A 24,630-nucleotide genomic window follows, 5' to 3' on the forward strand; every position below is an offset into this window, starting at 1 on the left:
ATAGAAAAAACAAAAGGTGGATCGGTTTGTCAATATCATGAAATACAGGCTGTCCTCGACTTACATCAGTTCATTTAGTGACCATTTGGTACTGAAAAATGCGACTTATGACGATTTTTCACACTTATGACCATTGCAGCACACACACACACACACACACACACACACATCATCTAATAAAAAATCAGATGCTTAGCAACCGGCTCATATTTATTAAGGTTGCAGTGCCCCAGAGTCATGTGACCACTTTCTACAAACTTGCAACAAGGAAACTCAATGGGGAAGCAGGGTTGTGATTTTTGCAGTTTCAGAAACTTTCATTTTGAGAGTTTAAGAGAGACCCACTTTTCAGGTCATTCCAACACCTGGCGGGAGGGGGCGGTTCTGTGCGAGTGGCGAATTAGCCTGTGCAGGCCCATTCATGCACAACCGCTTGCACAAATGGAGCTGCGTGAACGCGCTCGCCCTCCCGCTGCGCACTTCAGTGGAGCTGCACACGAGCTTCCGTTCACCCATTGCTTCTGCAGCCCAGTTCTGAACAGGCCAGGGCTCAGTAGTGGGCCGTAGACAGTATCGGGTTCCTACCAGTACAGATGAGGACGCCGCACCGGTAGTAAAACTGGAGCTGCGTGCGTAGCTTCGGGTCTCTGGCGTGCGCGCATGTTCTGGTGAAATTTTGCTCCTGTGCATGCAGCAAAATCTTGTGAAGGAACACGTGCAAGAGATTTTAGCCATTTTTTGCTCCTGCGCATGCGCGGAAGGAAAAAAATGCCAAAATCTCACGCGCATGCACAGAAACAAAAGTTATTTATTTAATTCTACTTCTATGCCGCCCAATCCTGAAGGACACACACATGCCAGAGACCTGAAGCTGAGTGGCCAGTGCCCAGAGTGGCGGGAGCGCCAACCTCCACCTGGCCGCAGCCCCCTGGATTGGGTACGTGTGTTCTAAAGAGCAGGTAAAATTGGAACAGGGACCTTACCTGCAAGGTTGTCATAGCTCTCCACGGTCACTTCTGAAAAACCTTTTTTTCTCATCTTGTCTCGGATATATTTCACCTGGAAAAATCAAAGATACCAGCATGACAATTGTAATTTTGGAATATAAATTTAACTCCAACTTTTATTATGATTATTATATACCATTATACTACTTATACACCATTTATTATTATTATTATTATTATTATTATTAACAACATATTAATAGAAGAATAAGATGTTTTTTATATATGTCAGACTTTCTACTAAATCTGCACTTCTATTCTACTAGTTTTTCTCATCATTCCTTTCACCCATTTCCTCCCATGTTGACGGTATGACTGTAACTTGTTGCTTATATCCTAAGATTTTTATTAATATTGCTTCTTCACTGCTTATTTGACCCCTATGACAATCATTAAGTGTTGTACCACATGATTCTTGACAAATGTATATTTTATTTTATGTACACTGAGAGCATATACACCAAGACAGATTCCTTGTGTTTCCAATCACACTTGGCCAATAAAAATTCTATTCTATTCTATGTTGTTAGAAATGTAATCACACACAAGGGACATTCTACCACATGTGGTGGAAATGTCCCAATGCAAAGAAATATTGTGGGGAAATTAAAAAATTGAGCAGACAATGGAACAGAAAACTGAGATGAGACCAGAATTGTTTCTTCTAGGGCAAAGAAAATTTGTCAGAAAGAATGAGAAAGAAAATTTACTATATTATTTAACATATAATTACTGAGTGAGAATCACATTCGCCCAAAACTGGAAGAAAGAAAAAACACCCTCAAACACAATTATAAAATAGATGGTAGAATGTGAGTAAATTAACATTGGAATTGAGGGAGAAAAGGAAACAAAATATGGAATAGATAGCATGATTGGCTTGAAAGGGAAAGTAAAATTAATGTGTGAATATAAAATGATGTAGCAAAATAAATGTAAAATGTAAATAGCTGTAAAATAATATACAACACATACAAAATTGTAAATAGAAATAAGAATGTTTAGATATGGTTAATGTAGAATGAAGAAGAAATTTTCGATACAACAAGCAGTATTAGTGAAATTCTGTTTTGTCTTTTTAATATGAAAAAACTCAATGAAAAGTATTTTTTAAAAAAGAAAATATCAATTTTAAGAGCAAGTTAAAAGAAAAAGATGTATTAGTCTAAAGAAAAATTCTAAAAAGTATATATGCAAGAAGAAAAATAATTATTTTATAAGGATAACTTAAATAATTATTTTATAAGGATAACTTGGAGGAAGTGATTTAATTTTAATGAATTAACTGGAGTTAATTGGAATTTTATTGGTCTGATAGTAAATTTCCATTGTAAATTTCTGTTCCATTGTCTGCTCAATCAATTTTTTAATTTCCCCACAATATTTCTTTGCATTGGGACATTTTCACCACATGTGGTAGAATATGCTAAAGGAAAGTGGAAAAAGATGTCTTAGAATATTTTTAATTTTGAAAAATATTTTTAAAGAAAAGCTGTTTTTTTAAATGGATGAAAAAAATATTTTCCCTTTAAAGTTAAAAAATCCAAAAGAATATTGTGAATTTTGTTAATATAAATGGTGATGGTTTGTAAAGATTATTGAGTGCAAATAAAAATACATATTATTTTAACAAGGACAATAAAGCAGTAATGGTTAAATTGATTGTTCTCTTCAAAGAGGAGACAATACTTATGTTTTTTATTTGGCTATTACTTCTGGATTTTATGCTTGTGATAAAAATTAAACTTTGACTTTAGTTTTGCTGATTTGTTGTTATAGAAATGGCTAGTTATATACTAATACATAAAAGTAAAAAGTTGAAGTTGTAATGTTGTTACTTTATACCATGCTGAAAAGAGCCAGAAGTCAACGCCTTTTTCTTTCTTCCCTTGTACCTGATATTTTCTTTCCCCTCTTTCTTTTTCCTTCCTTTAATTTCACACTTTTATTTTTATTTTATGCATTTTATACAGAAACGAGGAGCTGATTATATTAGAGTGTGAGAGTCTGTGTGTACCATGTTTCCCTGAAAATAAGACCCTTACTTATATTTTTTGAAGCCTGAAATAAGTGCTTAGCCTGATTGCCATACACTCAAAAACCCAATTGGGCTTATTATCAGGGGATGTCTTATTTTGGGGAAAACAGGATAGATACACATACACTCATCATCCCCTCATTTCTAGGCTACCACCTTCACCAGTAGGCCAAACTGGCTGTGTAAACTTTTTTAAAAGTTAGAATAGTCAGAATAAGGTCCAAAGTCCCTTCTAACTTGGAAGGTCTCTTCTAACTTGGAAGGGATCTTAGAGGTCTTCTAGTCCTACTTCCTGCTCATGCAGGAAATCATATACCAAAAGGGGACTCAAGAAATTCCCGAAGGACAGGCTATTTGAGGATTCCATGGGACCTCCGAGCCAGATACAGTATCTCCCCAAAATACCAGGTTTTGGGGGGAGAGGGGCATTAGCAGTAGAGGCAGCAGTTAGCAACAGAAATGTTTGGCTCAATTGCGATGGTAAGTTGAAGACTAACCATAATGGGCAATGTAAAAACGACCTGAGCTCTTGACACCTTACCTGTATGCCATAAGAGACCACACAAATGGACTTGAGGTGTTTCTCTCCCCATTCAACCGGCCACTTCTGATCCAATTCCTGCACTTTCTCAATGATCTGTTCAATCTCGGAGATGTTATACCAGCTCATGGATTTGTCCTTCTCGGCATTACTGGAGACGTGACAAAACATGAGCGGATAGAACTCCGGGTGAGGAGGGACATTGCCTTTGGCGCTGATGGTATCTTCTCTGCCCACATAGAAGTGCTTGGAGACAAACTCAATGATTCCTGCAGTAGACCGATAGTTCTCATTGAAGATGATCCTGCTCTTGAAGGCCACTTCATGTTGCTCCTTCTTGTAATGTTGGAAGAGGCGATTCAACAGGGTGTAGTCAGCGGATTGCTCATCCTTGTGCAATGAGTAGAGCCTGGGGGTCTTCTGCATATGGTCCCCTGCCAGAATGATCAAGGTACTCTGGCTAGCCAGAGAGAGGGGGACTAGAGCTTCACACTCCAACATCTGGGCAGCTTCATCAATCAAGATGTGGGTGAAATAGCCGCAGGGCAGCCCAAGATCTCGTGAGGTCATGCACGTGGTGAGGACAATCCGGCGGCGATCGATCTGTTCTCTGGTAGGGAAGCAAAACTCATTTCCGCCAGGAGAGAGACAGCAGTAGCGTAGAGTAATGGGATCAGTTGATTTGACCGAACGGAAAATGGATTTCACTCTTAATGGAGTAGCCTCAGGGTGGAACGAGATGACATAGTTGTGGAAGTATTCACGAATGTAGATATCAGCTGCACTGGAAAAGAAAGGCATTGCAACAGGGGCTGTCACATTTCCAATTATCTCCCCAAAATTCTTTGTTAAATAGATTTCATTTATTTATTTATTCATTCGATTTCTATGCTGCCCTTCTCGAAGCGACTCAGGGCATGGATAATGGATTCTTGGTTGTTTTTATTTTATTATTTTTGTTATTTTATTTAATAAATATTTTTTTATATATTATCACTTTCGTTATTTTATTTATTTTGTTTTTGTTTTTATTTCCCTCTAAGGAAGAAGGGGACGCAGTGGCTCAGTGGCTAAGACACTGAGCTTTTCGATCAGAAGATTGGCAGTTCAGTAGTTTGAATCCCTAGCGCCGCGTAACGGAGCGAGCTCACGTTACTTGTCCCAGCATCTGCCAGCCTAGCAGTTCAAAAGCACGTAAAAAATGCAAGTAGAAAAACAGGGCCCACATTGGTGGGAGGGTAACAGCACTCCGTGCATACCTTTGACACTTAATCATGCTGGTCATATGACTACGGCGATGTCTTCAGATAGTGCTGGCTCTTTGGCTTAGAAACAGAGAGGAGCACCAGCCCTAGAGCCAAAAATGACTAGCACACATGTGCGGGGGAACCTTTAGCTTTACCTTAAGGAAGAAGGGGGATTTTTAACTCAAATGGCAGCCTCTGATGTCCAATTGAACCCCCATCCGCCATACTTGTGAAAATGGGGCGGGGGCTTCAATCCTGGTTACCATTTTTTTGACCCTCTTAAGAAAACTAAAACTGGAAGAGGGACATTTCAATCCCTCTTCACTTCAGTCTTCTGTTTAAAACCATTTTAGCTTGACAACTAAAAATGAAAACCTAGGTTTCCATAAAAGATACCATTCCTTCTAGTATTTATTTATAGGGGGGAAAATGTAACTTGGGAAATGAAGGAAATACATTTATTCATGGAACTTTGTTATAATCTTTTTAAGCAGAAATATGATTATTGTCAGTTACACAATGAAATTATCTGAATTCCTGGAAAAGAAAAACATTACTAAAATGCCAATAAATTCATAATAAAGGCAAAAAAAAAGAAAAGAAAGGAGGCTAAAACTGAAGTTAGGTAATAAAAACTAGTGTTCTGGCAAATTTCTTTCTCTACAATTGGTCTTTTTTAAACTCAAATCAGTTTGTATTATAGATAGTCCTCAAAGTACAATAGTAAATTGGGACCAGATTTTCCATAATTAACTGATACAGCCATAACCTAATACGTCCCATGATGACACTGATTGATGCTGGCAGTCCCTGTTGCCATCAGGGATCATACCAGCAGAGGATTGCTCCCGGTTTGGACTGGTTCTTAGAACCGATAGTGCTGGCAATAGGAGGGTCCACACATCTGGCTGGGATGCTTCTGCACATGCCCAGAAGTATCTCGCACGTGCGCACTAGCGAACTGGTGGCAAAATTATTTACAACCCATCACTGTATCGCACCACTGTACTGACATTAAGCAAGGACCTCGCATGACCACTTCCTGCTGGCTTTCCACAAGTAAAGACATTGGAGAAGCCAGCAAGAAACTGCAAGTCGTGGCCACAAGATTTCCCTTCTTGACTTGCAAACAAGCCAGCCAGCAGGCAAGAACTTCAAGTGGGTGTTACAAAGTATGAGATTGCCCCGGCACTGAGAAGCTCTTTGGGAGAAAAAGCGGTGGTGGCAACTTATAAAAGCAACTTGCGGCTTCCTGCTGGCTTTCCCATTGTTTTGGCTTGTGGAAGGATTGTGGACCACATGTCCACAGGGAGTCTGTGACAGCCATAATATCCAAGGGCCAGTTGTTAAGTTTCTCTCATTCAGAAGTGTGTGTGTGTGTATGTATTTAATTAATTAATTAATTTGTTTTATCTATCTGTCTATCTATCTGTCTGTCTATCTATCTATCTATCTATCTATCTATCTATCTATCTATCTATCTATCTATCTATCTATCTATCTATCTATCTATCTATCTATCTATCTATCTATCTATCTATCTATCTATCTATCTATCTATTGGATTTGTATGCCGCCCCTCTCCGTAGACTCGGGGTGGCTAACAACAGTAATAAAAAACATCATGCAAATCCAATACTAAAAACAACTAAAATACCCTTATTATAAAACTAAACATCCATACAACAAACATACCATGCATAAATTATAAAGGCTTAGGGGGAAAGAATGTCTCAATTCCCCCATGCCTGACGACAGAGGTGGGTTTTAAGGAGCTTACGAAAGGCAAGGAGGGTGGGGGCAATTCTAATCTCTGGGGGGAGTTGATTCCAGAGGGTCGGGGCCGCCACAGAGAAGGCTTTTCCCCTGGGCCCCGCCAAGCGACATTGTTTTGTTGACGGGACCTGGAGAAGGCCCACTCTGGGGGACCTAACCAGTCGCTGGGATTCGTGCGGCTGAAGGCGGTCTCGTAGATACCCTGGTCCGGTGCCATGAAGGGCTTTATAGGTAATGACCAACACTTTGAATTGTGACCGGAAACTGATCAGCAACCAATGCAGACTGCGGACTGTTGGTGTGACATGGGCATACGTAGGGAAGCCCATGATAGCTCTCGCAGCTGCATTCTGCACGATCTGAAGTTTCCGAACACATTTCAAAGGTAGCCCCATGTAGAGAGCATTACAGTAGTCGAGCCTCGAGGTGATAAGGGCATGAGTGACTGTGAGTAGTGACTCCCGGTCTAAATAGGGCCGCAACTGGTGCACCGGGCGAACCTGGGCAAACGCCCCCCTCGCCACAGCTGAAAGATGGTTCTCTAATGTTTGCTGTGGATCGAGGAGGACGCCCAAGTTGCGGACCCTCTCCGAGGGGGTCAATATTTTCCCCCCCCCCAGGGTGATAGACGGACAGATGGGATTGTCTTTGGGAGGCAAAACCCAAAGCCACTCCGTCTTATCAGAGTTGAGTTTGAGTCTGTTGACACCCATCCAAGCCCCAACAGCCTCCAGGCACCGACACATCACTTCCACTGCTTCATTGACTCAAAGTATCATATATCTTTGAGCAGAACTAATGAAATATAACTTGAGGACCACTTATATTTCCCACCATACTGTGGGTTTAATTTTATAAAACTACCCAGAATTCTCTGGAATGGGGCAGCTAACAAACTCAATAAATATATCCCCCCCGTCTTTATTATTACTTGCCCAGAAAGACCATAGGGGAATGCTGACTTTTTGAAGTTTAAAAGTTACAGAGACTACTTTGGCATAATCCCAGCGACCAGTTAGGTCCCAAAGAGTGGGCCTTCTCCGAGTCCCGTCAACTAAACAATGTTGTTTGGCGGGAGCCAGGGGAAGAGCCTTCTCTGTGGCGGCCCCGGCCCTCTGGAACCAACTCCCCCCAGAGATTAGAATTGCCCCCACCCTCCTCACCTTTCGTAAGCTCTTTAAAACCCACCTCTGCTGTCAGGCATGGGGGAACTGAGATATTCATTCCCCCTAGGCCTGTACAATTTATGCATGGTATGTTTGTATGTATGTTTGGTTTTATAAATAAGGGTTTTTTAGTTGTTTTAGTATTGGATTGTTACATGCTGTTTTTATCACTGTTGTTAGCCGCCCCGATTCCACGGAGAGGGGCGGCATACAAATCCAATAAATAAGTGAGTGAGTGAGTGAGTGAGTGAGTGAGTGAGTGAGTGAGTGAGTGAATGAATGAATGAATGAATGAATGAATGAATAATAAATATTCTAGACCAGTATTTCTCATCCTTGATCATTTTAAGATGTCTGGACTTCAACTCCCAGAATTCTCCAGCTAAGTTCAGACATCTTAAGGTTGCGGAGATTGAGAAACGCCACTTCAGATTAGCAATGTGTTTGCTTTTTGTGCAAAGCATTGAGCATCAGTGTGCTAGATTTACACAAAGCATTAAAACATTGCAAACAAGCTAGTGGTGGGAGATGACCAGACTGAGCCCGGCAGTGGGATCAAATGCTTTATTCGTTTGAAGTCTCTATACAGCCGTAAGAGACTTAAGTCTGTTGATATTATCTGGCGCCTATTTGTCTTGAACAGGTTTGTGTGTGTTTGTGTCAGGAAATTTCTCCTTAGTTCTAGGTTGCTTGTCTCCTTGATTAGTTGCCACCCATTGCTTCATGTCCTGCCTTTAGACGCTTTGAAGAATAGAACCTAAGAAGAGCCATACTGAATCTGGCCAAAGCCCATCAAGTCCAGCATTCTGTGTCACACAGTGGCCCACCAATTGTCCATGGGGATCTTGAGCAGAAAGAGAGGGCCTTTTCCCTTGACCCCCAACCAATGGTACCTGCCTCAACCCACATAGAGGCGGCACTTGGATCAATAGGTTGATCCCCTCTTTTTTGTGGAAACCTCTGAGATACTGGAACACTGCTATCATGTTACCCCCTAGTCCTACTTTTCATTAAACTAGACCTATCCAATCCTAGCAACTGTTCTTTATTGTTTTAGCCTCCAGTCTCCTAATCATCTTTGTTGCTCTTCTATATCCTTTTTAGAATCTCAACATTTTTATATTGTAGCAACCAAAACTTGTAGTATTTTTGAACTATATTCTGGTTCTTTATATCTTGCATCTAACACTACTGTGAGTTTAACCTCATGGACCTACCTGGATATGAACCTGTCTGGTTCACATATTGCACAAACCCAGCTATCCATTTTTAACAGCTGTCCTTAAAATAACCCTGTAAAGACACCAAAATATTTACTTCTCTCCTTCAGCCTAAGGTTGATAAAACTTCAAACCAAGATTACCTATTGGTGTGGGTGCAGATAAGCACACGTGTTTGGGGCTTCTTGATGATCTCCAGTGTAGTCTTGGCTAATGTGAAGGTCTTCCCGGTCCCAAATGGTCCGTAGATCAGAAGAGGTGGAGTTCTACAGACACCAGTCCCCTCACCAGTGATGAAAGAAAGAGCTTGCTTCTGCTTTGCGTTCCCCCATGGCACCTGCAAAGTCCCACGTGGGATGGAGCAGGTGGCCACGTCTGGAAAGACCAGCTTCACATCCTTCAAGGTGTCCACAGCCTGGTGCCACTGGCAGAATTGGAGCTGGTCCATTTGGAACTGGATTTCCATCTTGGCAGACGTGCCTGGCTGGAGGTCCAGTTCCTTGCAGCAACGCTGGTGAAGGAGAAGGCAGACACTCCTTTCAGTGAGGGCTTCTTTCTCGATGGAGACCTCGTAAACCCGGGTGTTGGCAGGTGGATCTCGGGCCAGGAAGGCTGTTCTGACTGAGCGTTGAAGCAGGTACCCTTCGTCGGAGTCTATGGTCAGTGAGTAAGGGGTCGGGACTTGGACGTAGAGCTGTTCTGGGAGAGCAAACTTCATCCCCGAAGGGAGGAGTTCCACAATCTTTACAAAGGAGACCACCGTATGCAAGTTGAGCCTAGACCAGAAGAAGAAGATCAGACATGGGAAGAGGACCAGAAGAAACTCCAGGACCGCCTTCTGCCGCACGAATCTCAGCAACCGGTCAGGTCCCACAGAGTTGGCCTTCTCCGGGTCCCGTCGACTAAACAATGTCATTTGGCGGGACCCAGGAGAAGAGCCTTCTCTGTGGCGGCCCTGGCCCTCTGGAACCAGCTCCCCCCAGATATCAGAGTTGCCCCCACCCTCCTTGCCTTTCGCAAGCTCCTTAAAACCCACCTCTGTCATCAGGCATGGGGGAATTGAAATTTTTCCCTTCTCTCTAGGCTTATAGAATTTATACATGGTATGCTTGTTTGTATGATTGGTCTCTTAAATTGGGTTTTTAAAGATTATTTTTTAATATTAGATTTGTTACATTGTTTTCTTTATTGTTGTTAGCCGCCCCAAGTCTTCGGAGAGGGATGGCATACAAATCAAATCAAATCAAATAAATAAACAAATAAACAAACAAACAAACAAACTGGGCAAAAGCTCAGACAAAGCAACAGGAACAAGTGTCCTCTCTGCCTGTATCTCTCTATAGTGTCCTCACCCTCCAAAGACCTCACCTACAAAAAGATATTGACAAAATTGAACGGGTCCAAAGACGGGCTACAAGAATGGTGGAAGGTCTTAAGCATAAAACGTATCAGGAAAGACTTAATGAACTCAATCTGTATAGTCTGGAGGACAGAAGGAAAAGGGGGGACATGATCGAAACATTTAAATATATTAAAGGGTTAAATAAGGTCCAGGAGGGAAGTGTTTTTAATAGGAAAGTGAACACAAGAACAAGGGGACACAATCTGAAGTTAGTTGGGGGAAAGATCAAAAGCAACATGAGAAAATATTATTTTACTGAAAGAGTAGTAGATCCTTGGAACAAACTTCCAGCAGATGTGGTAGATAAATCCACAGTAACTGAATTTAAACATGCCTGGGATAAACATATATCCATCCTAAGATAAAATACAGAAAATAGTATAAGGGCAGACTAGATGGACCATGAGGTCTTTTTCTGCCGTCAGACTTCTATGTTTCTATGTTTCTATATGAATTATGTTGGACTGCACCTCCAAAATTACTGGGAATTCTAGATTTATTACTTATTTTATTTATTTAATTGGATTTGTATGCCGCCCCTCTCTGAGGACTCGGGGCGGCTCACTGCATGTACAGAAAAACAAGGAACAATAATAGCAATCCAATTATACATTAAAAAAACAGTCTTTAAAATTCTAATTAAAATAAGAAAAAAACATCAATATCATTCATTCAACAATCAACTAAAACATTCATTGGTCAGTGGGGAAGATCTAAGGAATCCCAGGCCTGGCAGCAAAAATGAGTTTTTAAACTCTTCCGGAAGGCGAGGAGGGTAGAGGCAGTGCAAATCTCCAGAGGGAGCTGATTCCAGAGGGCCGGGCCCCCCACAGAGAAGGCTCTTCCCCTAGGTCCCGCCAGCCGACATTGTTTGGTCAACGGGACACTAAGGAGGCCAACTCTATGGGACCTCACCGGCAGAAGGCGGTCTTGGAGATAGTCTGGTCCTATGCCAGGTAGGGCTTTATAGGTCATAACCAACACTTTGAATTGTGTCCGGAAACAGATTGGTAGCAATGCATCTTAGATGCTTCTCTCTCTTCGGCCTGGTGCCATTCCTTCTGGAAATGTTTGAACATAGTTCCCATTATCCCCAGCCTACATGTCTGCAAGACATTTCCGGGAGGCTAGGCAAGGGAAAGTCAGTATAAATGATCAAGAGATAGAAAGAGGTTGTGTTGTCAGCTCTCTCCCACAATTCAAGAGAGCCAGTTTGATCTAGTGGTGAAGGCACTGGACTAGAAACCAGGAAACGGTGAGTTCTAGTCTCACCTTAAGTTCTAAGCCCACCTTCCTTCCTTCCTTCCTTCCTTCCTTCCTTCCTTCCTTCCTTCCTTCTTTAATTTGTTTGTTTGTTTGTTTGTTTATTTATTACATTCCTATGCTGCCTCTCTTCGTAGACTCGGGGCGGCTAACAACAGTAGTCATGAAAGCTGGCTAGTGATTTGGGCCAATCATCAGGAGATGATACGTTCTCGTCCCTGCTTAGGTACAAAAGCTGGCTAGGTATCTTTGGACCAATCACCAGGAGACTGTGAGTTCTAGTTCCACCTTAAGCGTGAAAACCAGCTGGTGATTTGGGCCAATCACCAAGAGATGGTGGGTTCCCCACCTTGCAATTCTGGGACCTGTAGTCTCCACATCTTTAAGGAACTTTAAGCATCCATTTCTATTAGAGCTGTGGTGGTGCAGTGGCTAGAATGCAGTATTGCAGGCTAATTCTGCCCACTGCCAGGAGTTTGATTCTCACTGGCTCAAGGTTGACTTAGCCTTCCGTCCTTCCGACATCGGTAAAATGGGGACCCAGATTGTTGGGGGCAAGATGGCTGACTCTGTAAACCGCTTAGAGATGGCTCTAAAGCACTGTGAAGTGGTATATAAGTCTAAGTGCTATTGCTATTTTACAAATATTGCAAATATTCTCCTTTATTGCTAATGTTAGAACTCGGTTCTTCCTCCCTGGAATAAAAACAGGGAATTTATTTTGGTTGGGTGCTGAAGTCTTTAAAGTCAACATTATCCCACCAATCTTGCTTGGGTTGAGGTCCACTTACTTGGAGATCAAGAGCTGCTGAGCTTCTTCTTCTCGGAAGAGGAAGTTGTGCATTTCTTCGCGGTAGTTGACGCGGGTGATGGCCTTGCCCCTGGCCCCTCGCTGGAAGTCCATCGAGAGGGAAGGGGCCTTGTACTTCGCCAGCAGTTCCATGTCCCTGTCCGTGCGTTTCACGCTGGGCACCACTATGCGGTTTCCGGTGTGCCAGCGCCCACCATGCACAAAGCGGCTCGTGGACTCGGTGGCCGGATCGACCCGCCAGGGTGTTTCCTTCTGACCCACCCGGGCGAGGAGCTTTTGAAGCAAGACTGGCCGGCTGCCAAAATCAAAGATCAGCCATTGCTCGTAGACCCCGAAGGTGTGACTCTTCAAGCAGACTTTCACCTCCACGGCTGGAGGAGACGCTCGCACGGTTTTGAAGCTGTCTCCAGAAGAGTACGTGAGAAGCTGAGTCTTTCCCGGCACAGCTAAGGAGAAGTTGGCTCCCGGGACTCTCTTTAATAGGGCCACGTGCATCAGTGGCGCCTGGAATGGGACATTGGGAAAAATATAGGTAAATGAGAACAAGGGAAAATGGGATCTTCAGTGTAAACTTGAAAATGGAAGAACGGTTAGATAAACTTTTTATTCAGCCCTGTGAAGGAATAGGAGGTGAGAAAGAAACTCAAGATAACCCCCACCTTGTTTCTCCTTGGTGTAAGAAGTGGGGTGAAAGGAAACTATGCAGAGTTTTGAGGGAGTAGAAGGATTGACACATAGGAGGTTGGAGTAGAAGACCTCCAAAGTTCCTTCCAAGTGTTCAAAATCTTTCTTCCATTCCTCCCTCCTCTCTCTTATTCCTTTCAGTCTCTTTGTTTCCTTCCTTCTTCTCTCCCCTCTCTCATTCCTCCTTTCCATCCCTCCTTCTTCCTTCCGTCCTCCCTCTTTCTCCTTTCTCATTCCTTCTTCCCATCCCTTTCTTTCTCCCTCTCATTCCTTCTTTCCATCTCCTTCCTTTCTTCCTCTATATTTCTCTCCCTCCCTCAATATTTGTTTGTGACTAACCACGTTGCATTTAGCAAATCATGGTTGAGGACAACACTCATTCATTATTTACTATTTATTAATTGGATTTGTATGCCGCCCCTCTTTGAGGACTCGGGGCGGCTCACAGCATATCAAAAACCGTAGCAATACATCTAAAAAATCCAATTAATATGATTAAAAAGAATTTTTAAAAACCCTCCAATATAATTTAAAAGCATTCATCATCATCATTCATTCATTCATTCACTCATCACACAGCTATGCATGAGTCCAGCAAAGACATTAGCCAGGTTCCCTATTGCAGGCAATGTAGCATGGCAGAGTCCAGGAGCCCCATCAAAGGAGAAACAGGTCCCTTCCTTCATGTGATATTTCGCCTTTCCAGCTCACCTGGGAATGGATGGTGAAAACCCATTGATATTGCAATTTCTTGTTCTCTGACTGGATCCGGAGTGGCTGCTTGCACGTGACTCTCACGCCATCCACGGCCTCCGAAATCTGATGGGGAGAACCACAAGGTCAAAAAACAAGGCAGGAGAACCAAGGAAGGGATCATATTGATGCTTTTTCAAGAGGCAACTGGACTTTCTGGTTTTTCTTTGAAGACATTTTGATTTTCATCCAAGAAGCTTCTTCAGCTCTGACTGGATGGAGGGGAACGGAAGGATTTATACTCCTTGCAGGTAGCTGGTCGTTTGCATCCTTTTAGAACAGTGTTTTTCAACCAGTGTGCCGCGAGACATGGTCAGGTGTGCCGTGGGGAAATTAGAGAATGCTACAAAAACCGCCTAAGGCCGTGCTTTCTTAACAACTCCCCTCAAGCGGGAGTGGCAGCTGGCATGTCCAGCCGCTTTTCAGAAAGGGGAAGCGAAAGGCCGAGCTTCGGGAAAAGGGGGACATGGGGTTCAGGAGGTGTGCGTGATTGACAGGGATGCAGCTGAATAGGCGTGCGGCGGTCCCCCTCAGCTTTCCCACCCCTCTCCAACAATGGGCGGGGTGGAGCAATGGGAGGAAAAGGAAATGGCAGCGGCGTTGGCAGCAGCGGCAGCTTGGGCGCTGGCAGCTCACAACAGGGCGCAGCGCCCACAGCCTGCTCCTACTTGCAATTCTTTCATCCCTGCATGAGTCTCAGGCATGTCGTATTGGGCAGCTGTGGAGCTGGGGGGGGGGGGACAACTGAGGGGAGCGCAGATGGAAGGAGAGGCAACTTCCTCCTCGGAGACCCACCGCCCTCTTAGCCAGACCTGGTGTGTGTCGGAGGTAGAGGAGGAAGGCCAGCACTAGTTTGCCTGAGGTGCAATGGGGAGGAAAAAGAAGAGCGCCAGGCTGACCGCTGGGCAAAAGGCGAAGGGGGCAGAGGACAATGCTGCTTTTGTAGGATGGATTGGAGGGCTGGATGGAATAGGATGGAATGGAATGGAATGGAATAGAATAGAATAGAATTCTATATAGATATTTGACCTTTTTCTTATTATAAGAGGCTCCCGCAGAGGGTGATATACAATGCATCACAATGTTATCTACATTGTATATGGCCTCCTGAAGGGTCATCTTCTTAAAGAGCTCAAATCTCTATGTACACCATCAAAACAGACAGAACCAAGGCCCCTTCACCCAGCTGACACTATACGTATAATATGTACTGTGTTGGAGTGTTATTTTGGTTGGTGGGGTGCCGCAGGATTTTGTAAATGTAAAAAATGTGCCACGGCTCAAAAAAGGTTCAAAATCACTGTTTTAGAGAGTCCTGGAGGGCCACTTGGAGGTTTATTTGAGTCCTCGGGGTCACCTGAGTGGTGTTCCCGGTTCCTATAGTCTGCAATCTCCCCCACCCCCAAATTCTATTTATATGCTATACTCCTGCAGTGGGGGACCAACATCTGCAGCTTTCAAGCCAAAACAAATCTATGAGACAGAGAACATAAAATTCCCAAATGAATAAAGATGACAATTAATTGCATCTCAAAGACCTGGGGGGGAAATATTGATTTTATGACTTTAAAAACAAACATCTGAATTGGTGCCAGATAAATATTGGAAACTAGGTTTTCCCTTTTGGACACCCTTAGCTAGGTTGACTTTCCACTTCTGTCATTCTCAGCCAAGCCTGCATGAGACATGTTCCATTAACATAGTCTCTGCCTGTAATAATTCTATGGCATCATGTGGCAGTTGGGTTTAGGATGCTGGGTGTTGCTTTAGGGCAGTGTTTCTTTAAGGTGGGTGGACTTCAACTCCTAGAATTCCTCAGCCTGCATGCTTTAATATGGGTGGATGTCAATTAGATTAGATTAGATTAGATTTATTGGATTTATATGCTGTCCCACTCCACAGACTCGGGGCAGCTCACAACAATGGTGAAGAACAGTACATAGTAACAAATCTAATATTTAAAAATCTAAATTACAGTTTTAGATAAAAAAAGTCCAAAAAAGAAACCCCAATATATAAAAAACAAGCACACAATCGAATCATACACAAAAACTACATGGGCAAGGGGGAGATGTTTCAATTCCCCCATGCCTGACGGCAGAGGTGGGTTTTAAGAAGTTTACGAAAGGCAAGGAGGGTGGAGGCAATCCTAATCTCTGGGGGGAGCTGATTCCAGAGGGTCAGAGCCACCACAGAGAAGGCTCTTCCCCTAGGTCCCGCCAGATGACGTTGTTTAGTCGACGGGACCCGTAGAAGGCCAATTCTGTGGGACCTAACCGGTCGCTGGGATTCGTGCAGCAGAAGGCGGTTTCCCAGAACTGCATGCTTTAATGCAGTCCTTCTCAAATAGCAGGGCGAGTGTGACCCCAGGGAACATGCGTGGTCCCTCTTGATCGATTCCCCTGGACGGGGAGTGTTCTCTGTGGTGGCCCCGACCCTCTGGAACCAACTGCCCCCGGAGATCAGAATTGCCCCCACCCTTCTTGCCTTTCGTAAGCTCCTCAAAACCCACCTCTGTCGTCAGGTATGGGGGAACTGAACTACCCTGTTCCCCCTAGGCCTATACAATTTATGCATGGTATGTTTGTGTATATGTTTGGTTTTAATAAGGGATTTTTAATTATTTTAACATCAGATTTGTTACATGCTGTTTAGAAACATAGAAACATAGAAGTCTGACGGCAGAAAAAGACCCCATGGTCCATCTAGTCTGCCCTTATACTATTTTCTGTATTTTATCTTAGGATGGATATATGTTTATCCCAGGCATGTTTAAATTCAGTTACTGTGGATTTATCTACCACGTCTGCTGGAAGTTTGTTCCAAGGATCTACTACTCTTTCAGTAAAATAATATTTTCTCATGTTGCTTTTGATCTTTCCCCCAACTAACCTCAGATTGTGTCCCCTTGTTCTTGTGTTCACTTTCCTATTAAAAACACTTCCCTCCTGGACCTTATTTAACCCTTTAATATATTTAAATGTTTCGATCATGTCCCCCCTTTTCCTTCTGTCCTCCAGACTATACAGATTGAGTTCATTAAGTCTTTCCTGATACGCTTTATACTTAAGACCTTCCACCATTCTTGTAGCCCGTCTTTGGACCCGTTCAATTTTGTCAATATCTTTTTGTAGGTGAGGTCTCCAGAACTGAACACAGTATTCCAAATGTGGTCTCACCAGCATTCTATATAGCGGGATCATAATCTCCCTCTTCCTGCTTGTTATACCTCTAGCTATGCAGCCAAGCATCCTACTTGCTTTCCCTACTGCCTGACTGCACTGTTCACCCATTCTGAGACTGTCAGAAATCACTACGCCTAAATCCTTTTCTTTTGAAGTATTTGCTAACACAGAACTGCCAATACAATAGTCAGATTGAGGATTCCTTTTCCCCAAGTGCATTATTTTACATTTGGAAACATTAAACTGCAGTTTCCATTGCTTTGACCATTTATCTAGTAAAACTAAATCATTTACCATATTGCCGACGCCTCCAGGAATATCAACCAGGAATATCAACAGTTTATTACTGTTGTTAGCCGCCCCAAGTCTACGGAGAGGGGCGGCATACAAATCTAATAAAATAAAATAAAATAAAATAAAATAAATAAATAAAATAAATAAAATAAATAAATTAAATAAATATTAACACTAAAATTCCATTGGGGCCCAGATCAGAGAGTTGGGGGAGTGCAAAATGTTTACTTCTTCCTGGGGGGGGGGGATAATAGAAAATAAATGAGAAGCACTGGTTTAATGGGTGGACTTCACTTTCCAGAGTTCCCCAGCAATTGTGAGTTGAAGTCCACCGATCTCAAAGATTCCAAGTCAGAAAAACTTTCCTCTAGGCCAGGGGTTCTCAACCTGGGGGTCGGGACCCCTTTGGGGGTCGAACGACCATTTCACAGACGTCACCTAAGACCATGGAAACTAGGAACTAAAGCTTCTAATCTTGGAACATATTTTTACAATCCGACCAATCAGCCGCTTACAGTTGGGGGGGGGGGGGTTGTTCCCTCTGACCTTCCTGCCAATCAGCTTAAAACTCTGTTGGGAGAATTGGTGCTGGACTTATGGTTGAGGGACACCACAACATGAGGAACTGTATTAAGGGATCGCGGCATTACAAAGATTGAGAGCTACTGCTCTAGGCCCAGGGAATTCTTAAGCAATCAGTTGCCTAAGGAAAAGATCTTTGGCTTAATTTATTGACTGAACCTCCAGAGATAAGCGCAGCATTCCTGAATGCTCAACTCCACAAGCAAGGCCGGCCCGTGACTTTTACCCCATGGTGTTCGAGCTGCACAAAAGCAAAATATCTAGATGGCTCCTTCTCTTGCCACAAATACAAGTTTCCCTGCCACGAACCACATGCATATCAGTTTAGCACTGTAACCTCAACTTACAATTAAGACTTCATTGTGGCTTGATTGGTACTCGGCAATAAGTCGATCCTGGTAAGATAAGAGGCCGTCCTGCTTGGCCGTCTTCTTCTTTTTCTCAGCCATTTTTGCCCGCTGGATCCACTCTTCCAATTCCTGGACCGAATGCGCCTTGGCACAATCCTGCCCATATTCACAGACATCTGATCTGAAGTGTAGAGGAAAAAAAGGACAAAAATCGATCAGGGATAAAGGCTTGGAGGTACATTTAAGGAGACCAACTATGCCCAATGAAGGAGAATATTTGCAGCTCAGGGTTGAAATGAGGGGTCCTGGGTGCTCTCTGAGCTTGCTTGTTTTCTTGTACAGTGGTACCTCTACTTACGAACTTAATTCGTTCCGTGACCAGGTTCTTAAGTTTGTAAGAAGAAGCAACTTTTCCCTTAGGAATCAATGTAAAATCAAATGAGTGTGATTGGGGAAACCACAGGGAAGGTGGAGGCCGTTTTCTCCCAGGAGATTCCTAGAGAGGCCCCATGTAGGCTTCTCCCTGCCTTTTCTGGCCCTGTTTCCTCCCAGGAGATTCCTAGAGAGGCCCCATGTAGGCTTCTCCCCGCCTTTTCTGGCCCTGTTTCCTCCCAGGAGATTCCTAGAGAGGCCCCATGTAGGCTTCTCCCCGCCTTTTCTGGCCCTGTTTCCTCCCAGGAGATTCCTAGAGAGGCCCCATGTAGGCTTCTCCCCGCCTTTTCTGGCCCTGTTTCCTCCCAGGAGATTCCTAGAGAGGCCCCATGTAGGCTTCTCCCCGCCTTTTCTGGCCCTGTTTCCTCCCAGGAGATTCCTAGAGAGGCCCCATGGCGGCTTATCCCCGCCTTTTCCGGCCCTGTTTCCTTCCTAGAGAACCCCACAGAGGCTTCTCCCTGCCCTTTCCGGTTACAGTTTCAGAGGCTTGGGTTTGTAAGTGGAAAATGGTTCTTGAGAAGAGACAAAAAAGTCTTGAACACCCAGTTCTTATCTAGAAACGTTCGTAAGTAGAGGGGTTCTTGGGTAGAGGTACCACTGAAGATGTTTCATTGCCCAACTGGGTAACATCAGCAGTGCTAGTAAGGAGTGGGGTTTGCTGTTGGTTTATCATCAGTGCTAGAAGGGAGTGGGAAAGGAGGAGGGGTTGGAAAATGATAACTGTGGGTTTTTGGTACTCTCTGACTGAACTTGGTTGTCTTTTTGCAGACATTTCGGTTAGGTCCCACAGAGTTTTTTAAATTATTAGATTTGTTCTTACATTGTCTTTGTTATTGTTGTGAGCCGAGTCTACGGATAGGGGCGGCATACAAATCTAATAAATAATAATAATAATAATTTCATTACCCAACTAGGTAACACCATCAATTCTACCAAGGAGTGTCAGTTTGTATCTTGGTGTCTTGCCTGTGTGTGTGTGTGTGTTTTGATGTAGGCTTCACCAAATCACGAAACAGACTCCTTGTCCCGATAAAACCCTTGTTTATTTGGCTAATGCAGTATTTCTCAATTGGGGTGTAATGTGATGCCTTAATTTATTTGGCTTCATGCTGTCCACTTCCAACATTTTTAGACTTAGTAAAAATAGCGGTCTTTCCTAGTCTCCCACCATAGTCACAGTGGAGCCAAGCGCTACATACGCTTTGTCATATTTCCTCGTCTTAGCTTTCATAGCTTAGCTATGTTTGTCTCATTATCTCCCTTTCTCTCCTCCTCCTTTCTTTTCATCCCTGTTAAATATTTTTCCATGGTGTCTCTTAAGGTTTTATATGCACTTCATATCTCCTACTCCCTGCGGCAAAAGCAGCACACACACACACACACACACACGGCTATTTGGGACACACTGGGCTAATGTGAATTCTTAGCATTCACATCCAGAAAAGTCCGGGCAAAAAGCCTTTCAAGGTTTAATTGCAACCACAAACTTTAATCAGTCCCTGGATAGTTGCCAGGCCAATAGCTTCCAGGCCTAAGGCTGTACAAGGGAATATTTGACAAGGAGTCTCTCAGATAAGCAAATCTCCACAATAATAAACAAACAAACAGTCTCCTGCAAACACTCCTCCCCTTTTGCTCCTATTTATTTCCTATGGGAGGGGACATTCACTGTCCCCTTGTGCCTTTACTCCTGAGTCAACCTCTCTTCCTCTATGCTCTGCACCTATGCACATCGGGAATAGGCTCCAGCTATTCTTCAGACCCACTTATCTCTGGCTCTGAAGGTAGCTGATAACTGTCGGAGGGCCCTGGCCCCATCTCTGCCTCCAATGCAGAGCACTCATCAGAGCCTTTCCCAGACTCCAGGACTGGCCCATGTTCCTCCCCAACCTTTTCATTTTCTGAGTCAGGCTGGCAGGCCACAATAGTGGGTGGGAGCGTTCTTAGAGATTATTTGCTTGGGCTGTTTGCTGATGGCTCTTTGGCAATTTCTTGATTGGGGTGTTGTTTACTTGATAGTTGATCTGAAGTCGATCTTGGAGTTAATAGAAACACAGAAACATAGAAGATGGACAGCAGAAAAAGACCTCATGGTCAATCTAGTCTGCCCTTATACTATTGCCTGTATTTTATCTTAGGATGGATATATGTTTATCCTAGGCATGTTTAAATTCAGTTACTGTGGATTTACCAACCACGTCTGCTGGAAGTTTGTTCCAAGCATCTACTACTCTTTCACTAAAATAATATTTTCTCACGTTGCTTCGGATCTTTCCCCCAACTAACCTCAGATTGTGGCCCCTTGTTCTTGTGTTCACTCTCCTACTAAAAACACTTCCCTCCTGAGGCTTACTTAACCCTTTAAACTTTTTAAAATGTTTCAATCATGTCCCCCCTTTTCCTTCTGTCTTCCAGACTATACAGATTGAGTCCATGAAGTCTTTCCTGATACGCTTAAGACCTTCCACCATTTTTTTGCCCGTCTTTGGACACGTTCAATTTTCTCAATATCTTTTTGTTCAATATCTTTTTTGTTCAGTATCTTTTGTCAATATCTTTTTGTTCAATGGGTTTTCCCCATTTTATGACAATTTGTGCAGAAGTCATTACATGAATCACTGCAGTTGTTAAATTAATAGCCCAGTTCTTATGTCAATTTGGCTTCCCCATTGATTTTTCTTGTCAAAGGGTGATCATATTACCCTGGGACACAGCAACGGTCATAAAAATTAGCCACTTGCCAAGCATCTGAATTTTGATCAGATGTCCACAGGTGTGGTGTAACAGCCGTAAGTGTGAAAAACGGTCTTAAGTCACTTTTTCCAGTGCTGTTTAGTGACTGTGAACAGTCAATAAATGAATGGTTGTAAGTTGGGGACTACCTGTAAAATTAACGACAGATGCAGACGTCAGCTTTCCCTTTAGACGAAGCCAGAAAGGACCGGGAGCAAACTCCAAATGCTACCCATAATCCTGAATACAACATCTGATTCTCAAAAGCAAAAATTCTCTTAATCTGTCTGGCTTACCGGCTGCAAAGAGCAAAGGTCTTTGGATCGTACGGAGGGGCGCGATAACGCCATTCGGTCAGCGTGTCGGTGGTGATCAGCTGCGTGTGCTCCACAGATGAGCAGTGGTTCTCGAAGCTCTGCTGGGAATCGCACGTCACCAGGCACACCCGGCAGTAGAATTGAAGTTGCGGCGCGGCGTCCGGTGGACTCGCTGTCTCCTCCACCACCATGCGCGGCAGTTTGGCGCGCTCCAAGCCTCGTCTTTGCTCTGCCTGCCAGATGACCAGCTCCACATCGCTGTGGGCGAAACTGCAGGATTTATTCCAGCAGTACCTGCCAGCCGAGACGGACGGACAGTACGAAAAGAGCCTCTGGCTTGTCGGACAGGGCCGAATCTCAGTATATTGTTCTTTTTTCTTACCGTCAGCGATCACATGGACCAAAATAAAGCCCCAGTGATTCTTGCAGCTGTGAGCGGAGCTCCTGGGTACAATCCGCTGGGGACGGCTACAAAAACAAGGCCCGCAGATCTCTTGGAAATAACCCCCAAACTCACTGAGGATTTCTTCTGGGTTGCTCAGCTCATTGGACTTAGGCTTTGCGCTGGGTGTGATGCCCGACTGGGCCTGTTGCAACAGCCTCTTCAACACATGCCATTCCATGTTGTATTTCCTCTGGAACGTCCACACAATCACCTCCTCTTGGCTCCAGGCGAAGGTGCAGGAGTTGCGGTGTTTGGTGCAGCCCGAGCCAGCCACGTAATACCAGCAGACGTAGTACAAAGCCGGTTTGGGGAAGGAGGGTCTCCTGTTCACTTTGCGCCACCGGCTACCTTTCGTCCCCTTGCACCTGGCCAGCAAGATCTCCATCATGCAGCGGTGATCCACCTCCTTCAACAGATAGGTGCTCTCGTTCTCTCTGTCGCTGCACTTGGAGCAGGCCAGGTGGAGGGATACCTGTCTCAGCAGGCCGTCCAGCGGCCCAGAAACCATCCCGTTCAGGTGAGGCATTTTGTCAGCCGAGGACACAAATGGAGGTGGGGCTGCAGACACTCTGCGAGAGGCAGTTGGAGTCCTCCAGGCTGCAGAAACAAGAACAATTAAAGAGTCAAGGGATGTCTGTGGAGATTGCCTATTTTTGGTCTATTGAGTATTACTATATTGCAGATTTTATACAATATAGGGGTGTCAAACTCAAGGACCCCTGGGTCAAATCCTGCCCGCGGAGTGCTTAGATCTGGCACACAGGGTCACCCTAGAAATAGAGGGGCACTGCCCCACAGTGCCTCTGCCAGCGAAAACAGGCTCCCAAGCTCTGTTTCCAGCATTGACAGCTTCCTGCAACCCTCTGCCAGCGAAAACGGAGCTCAGGAGGGCCACCCTGACCTCCGTTTTCATTGGCAGAGGGTTGCAGGAGGCCAGCGCAGCAAGAAACAGAGCTCAGGAGCCTGTTTTGCTAACAGAGCACTCGGGCTGCCACAAGCACCCCCGATATGGGGGACAAGCCTTGCCCACTCTGGTCACATATAGAAACATAGAAGATTGATGGCAGAAAAAGACCTCCTGGTCCATCTAGTGTGCCCTTATACTGTTTTCTGTATTTTATCTTAAGATGGATATATGTTTATCCCAGGCATGTTTAAATTCAGTTCCTGTGGATTTACCAACCATGTCTGCTGGAAGTTTGTTCCAAGCATCTACTACTCTTTCACTAAAATAATATTTTCTCACGTTGCTTCTGATCTTTCCCCCAAGTAACCTCAGATTGTGCCCCCTTGTTTTTGGGTTCACTTTCCTACTAAAAACACTTCCCTCCTGAACCTTATTTAACCCTTTAACATATTTAAATGTTTTGATCGTGTCCCCCTTTTCCCTTCTGTCCTCCAGACTATACAGATTGAGTTCATGAAGTCTTTCCTGATAACGTTTTATGCTTAAGACCTTCCACCATTTTTGTAGCCCATCTTTGGACCCGTTCAATTTGATCAATATCTTACACCCCAAGGTCAACCACAACATTGATGCAGCCCTCAATTAAATCAATTTTGACACCCTTGGTCTACAGCAACAGGGTTTTTTCTGGTGTCTTACTCTGCTAAATACCTAATTCCCACAGCACTGTCTTATGTTTAAGGATATTTTCCCATGTTACTATAATCCTTCTCATCTTTCCTCTTATGTACTCCTATTGATACCTTATGACCATATCACTTTGTTTTTTGTATGTAGACTGAGAGCTTATGCACAAAGGACAAATTCCTTGAGTGTCCAATCACACTTGGCCAATAAAGAATTCTATTCTATTCTATTCAAAACTTCAATGATTGAGGCCTTAGGAAGCATATCTGTACCGTGGTTACTGGCAACCCTTCAAGGTAGACCAAATTAGGGGGGAAAAGTCAGACAGGCCAATAATTTTTTAGTGCACCTATATCTTCAAGTCTACAACCACAATTGAGCCCCAAATTTCTATTGCTAAGCGAGACAGTTTAAGTGAATCTTGCCTCGTTTTAGGACTCTTCTTACCCCACAGTTGTTAAGTGAATCCCTGCAGTGGTGAAGTTAGTAACTCGGTTGTTAAGTGAATCGGGCTTCCCCATTGACTTTGCTTGTCAGAAGGTCGCAAAACGGGATCAGTATACCAAGAATCTGAATTTTGATCACATGACTATGGAGATACTGCAAGGGTTGCAAGTGTGAAAAACAGTCATACTTTTTTCAGTGCTGCTGTAACTTTGAACAGTCACTAAACAAACAGTTGGCTCATATTTACGATGGATGCAGTGTCCTGGGATTGTGTAATTTTGCAATCTTCTGATGAGTAAAGCCTGAGTTATTTAACAACCATGTTACTAATTTAACAAGGGCA

The 24,630-nt window shown here is 43.8% G+C and overlaps 1 protein-coding gene across 1 annotated transcript in view; it reads right to left on the reverse strand.

Annotated features, from left to right (window-relative positions):
• Positions 1-24,630, reverse strand: part of HELZ2 (helicase with zinc finger 2) — a 102,892-nt gene that overhangs the window by 61,893 nt on the left and 16,369 nt on the right. Inside the window, exons 2-8 of the mRNA XM_070744419.1 lie at positions 21,781-22,843; positions 18,317-18,500; positions 13,867-13,974; positions 12,452-12,975; positions 9,139-9,771; positions 3,587-4,370; positions 984-1,059 (exon numbers count right to left, since the gene is read on the reverse strand). Coding sequence (XP_070600520.1) covers positions 984-1,059; positions 3,587-4,370; positions 9,139-9,771; positions 12,452-12,975; positions 13,867-13,974; positions 18,317-18,500; positions 21,781-22,772 — 3,301 coding nt within the window. The 5' untranslated portion in view covers positions 22,773-22,843. The remainder of the gene's footprint in view (positions 1-983; positions 1,060-3,586; positions 4,371-9,138; positions 9,772-12,451; positions 12,976-13,866; positions 13,975-18,316; positions 18,501-21,780; positions 22,844-24,630) is intronic.

The sequence above is a fragment of the Erythrolamprus reginae genome, chromosome 3 (assembly GCF_031021105.1).
Source record: "Erythrolamprus reginae isolate rEryReg1 chromosome 3, rEryReg1.hap1, whole genome shotgun sequence".
NCBI classification, from domain to species: Eukaryota; Metazoa; Chordata; class Lepidosauria; order Squamata; family Dipsadidae; genus Erythrolamprus; species Erythrolamprus reginae.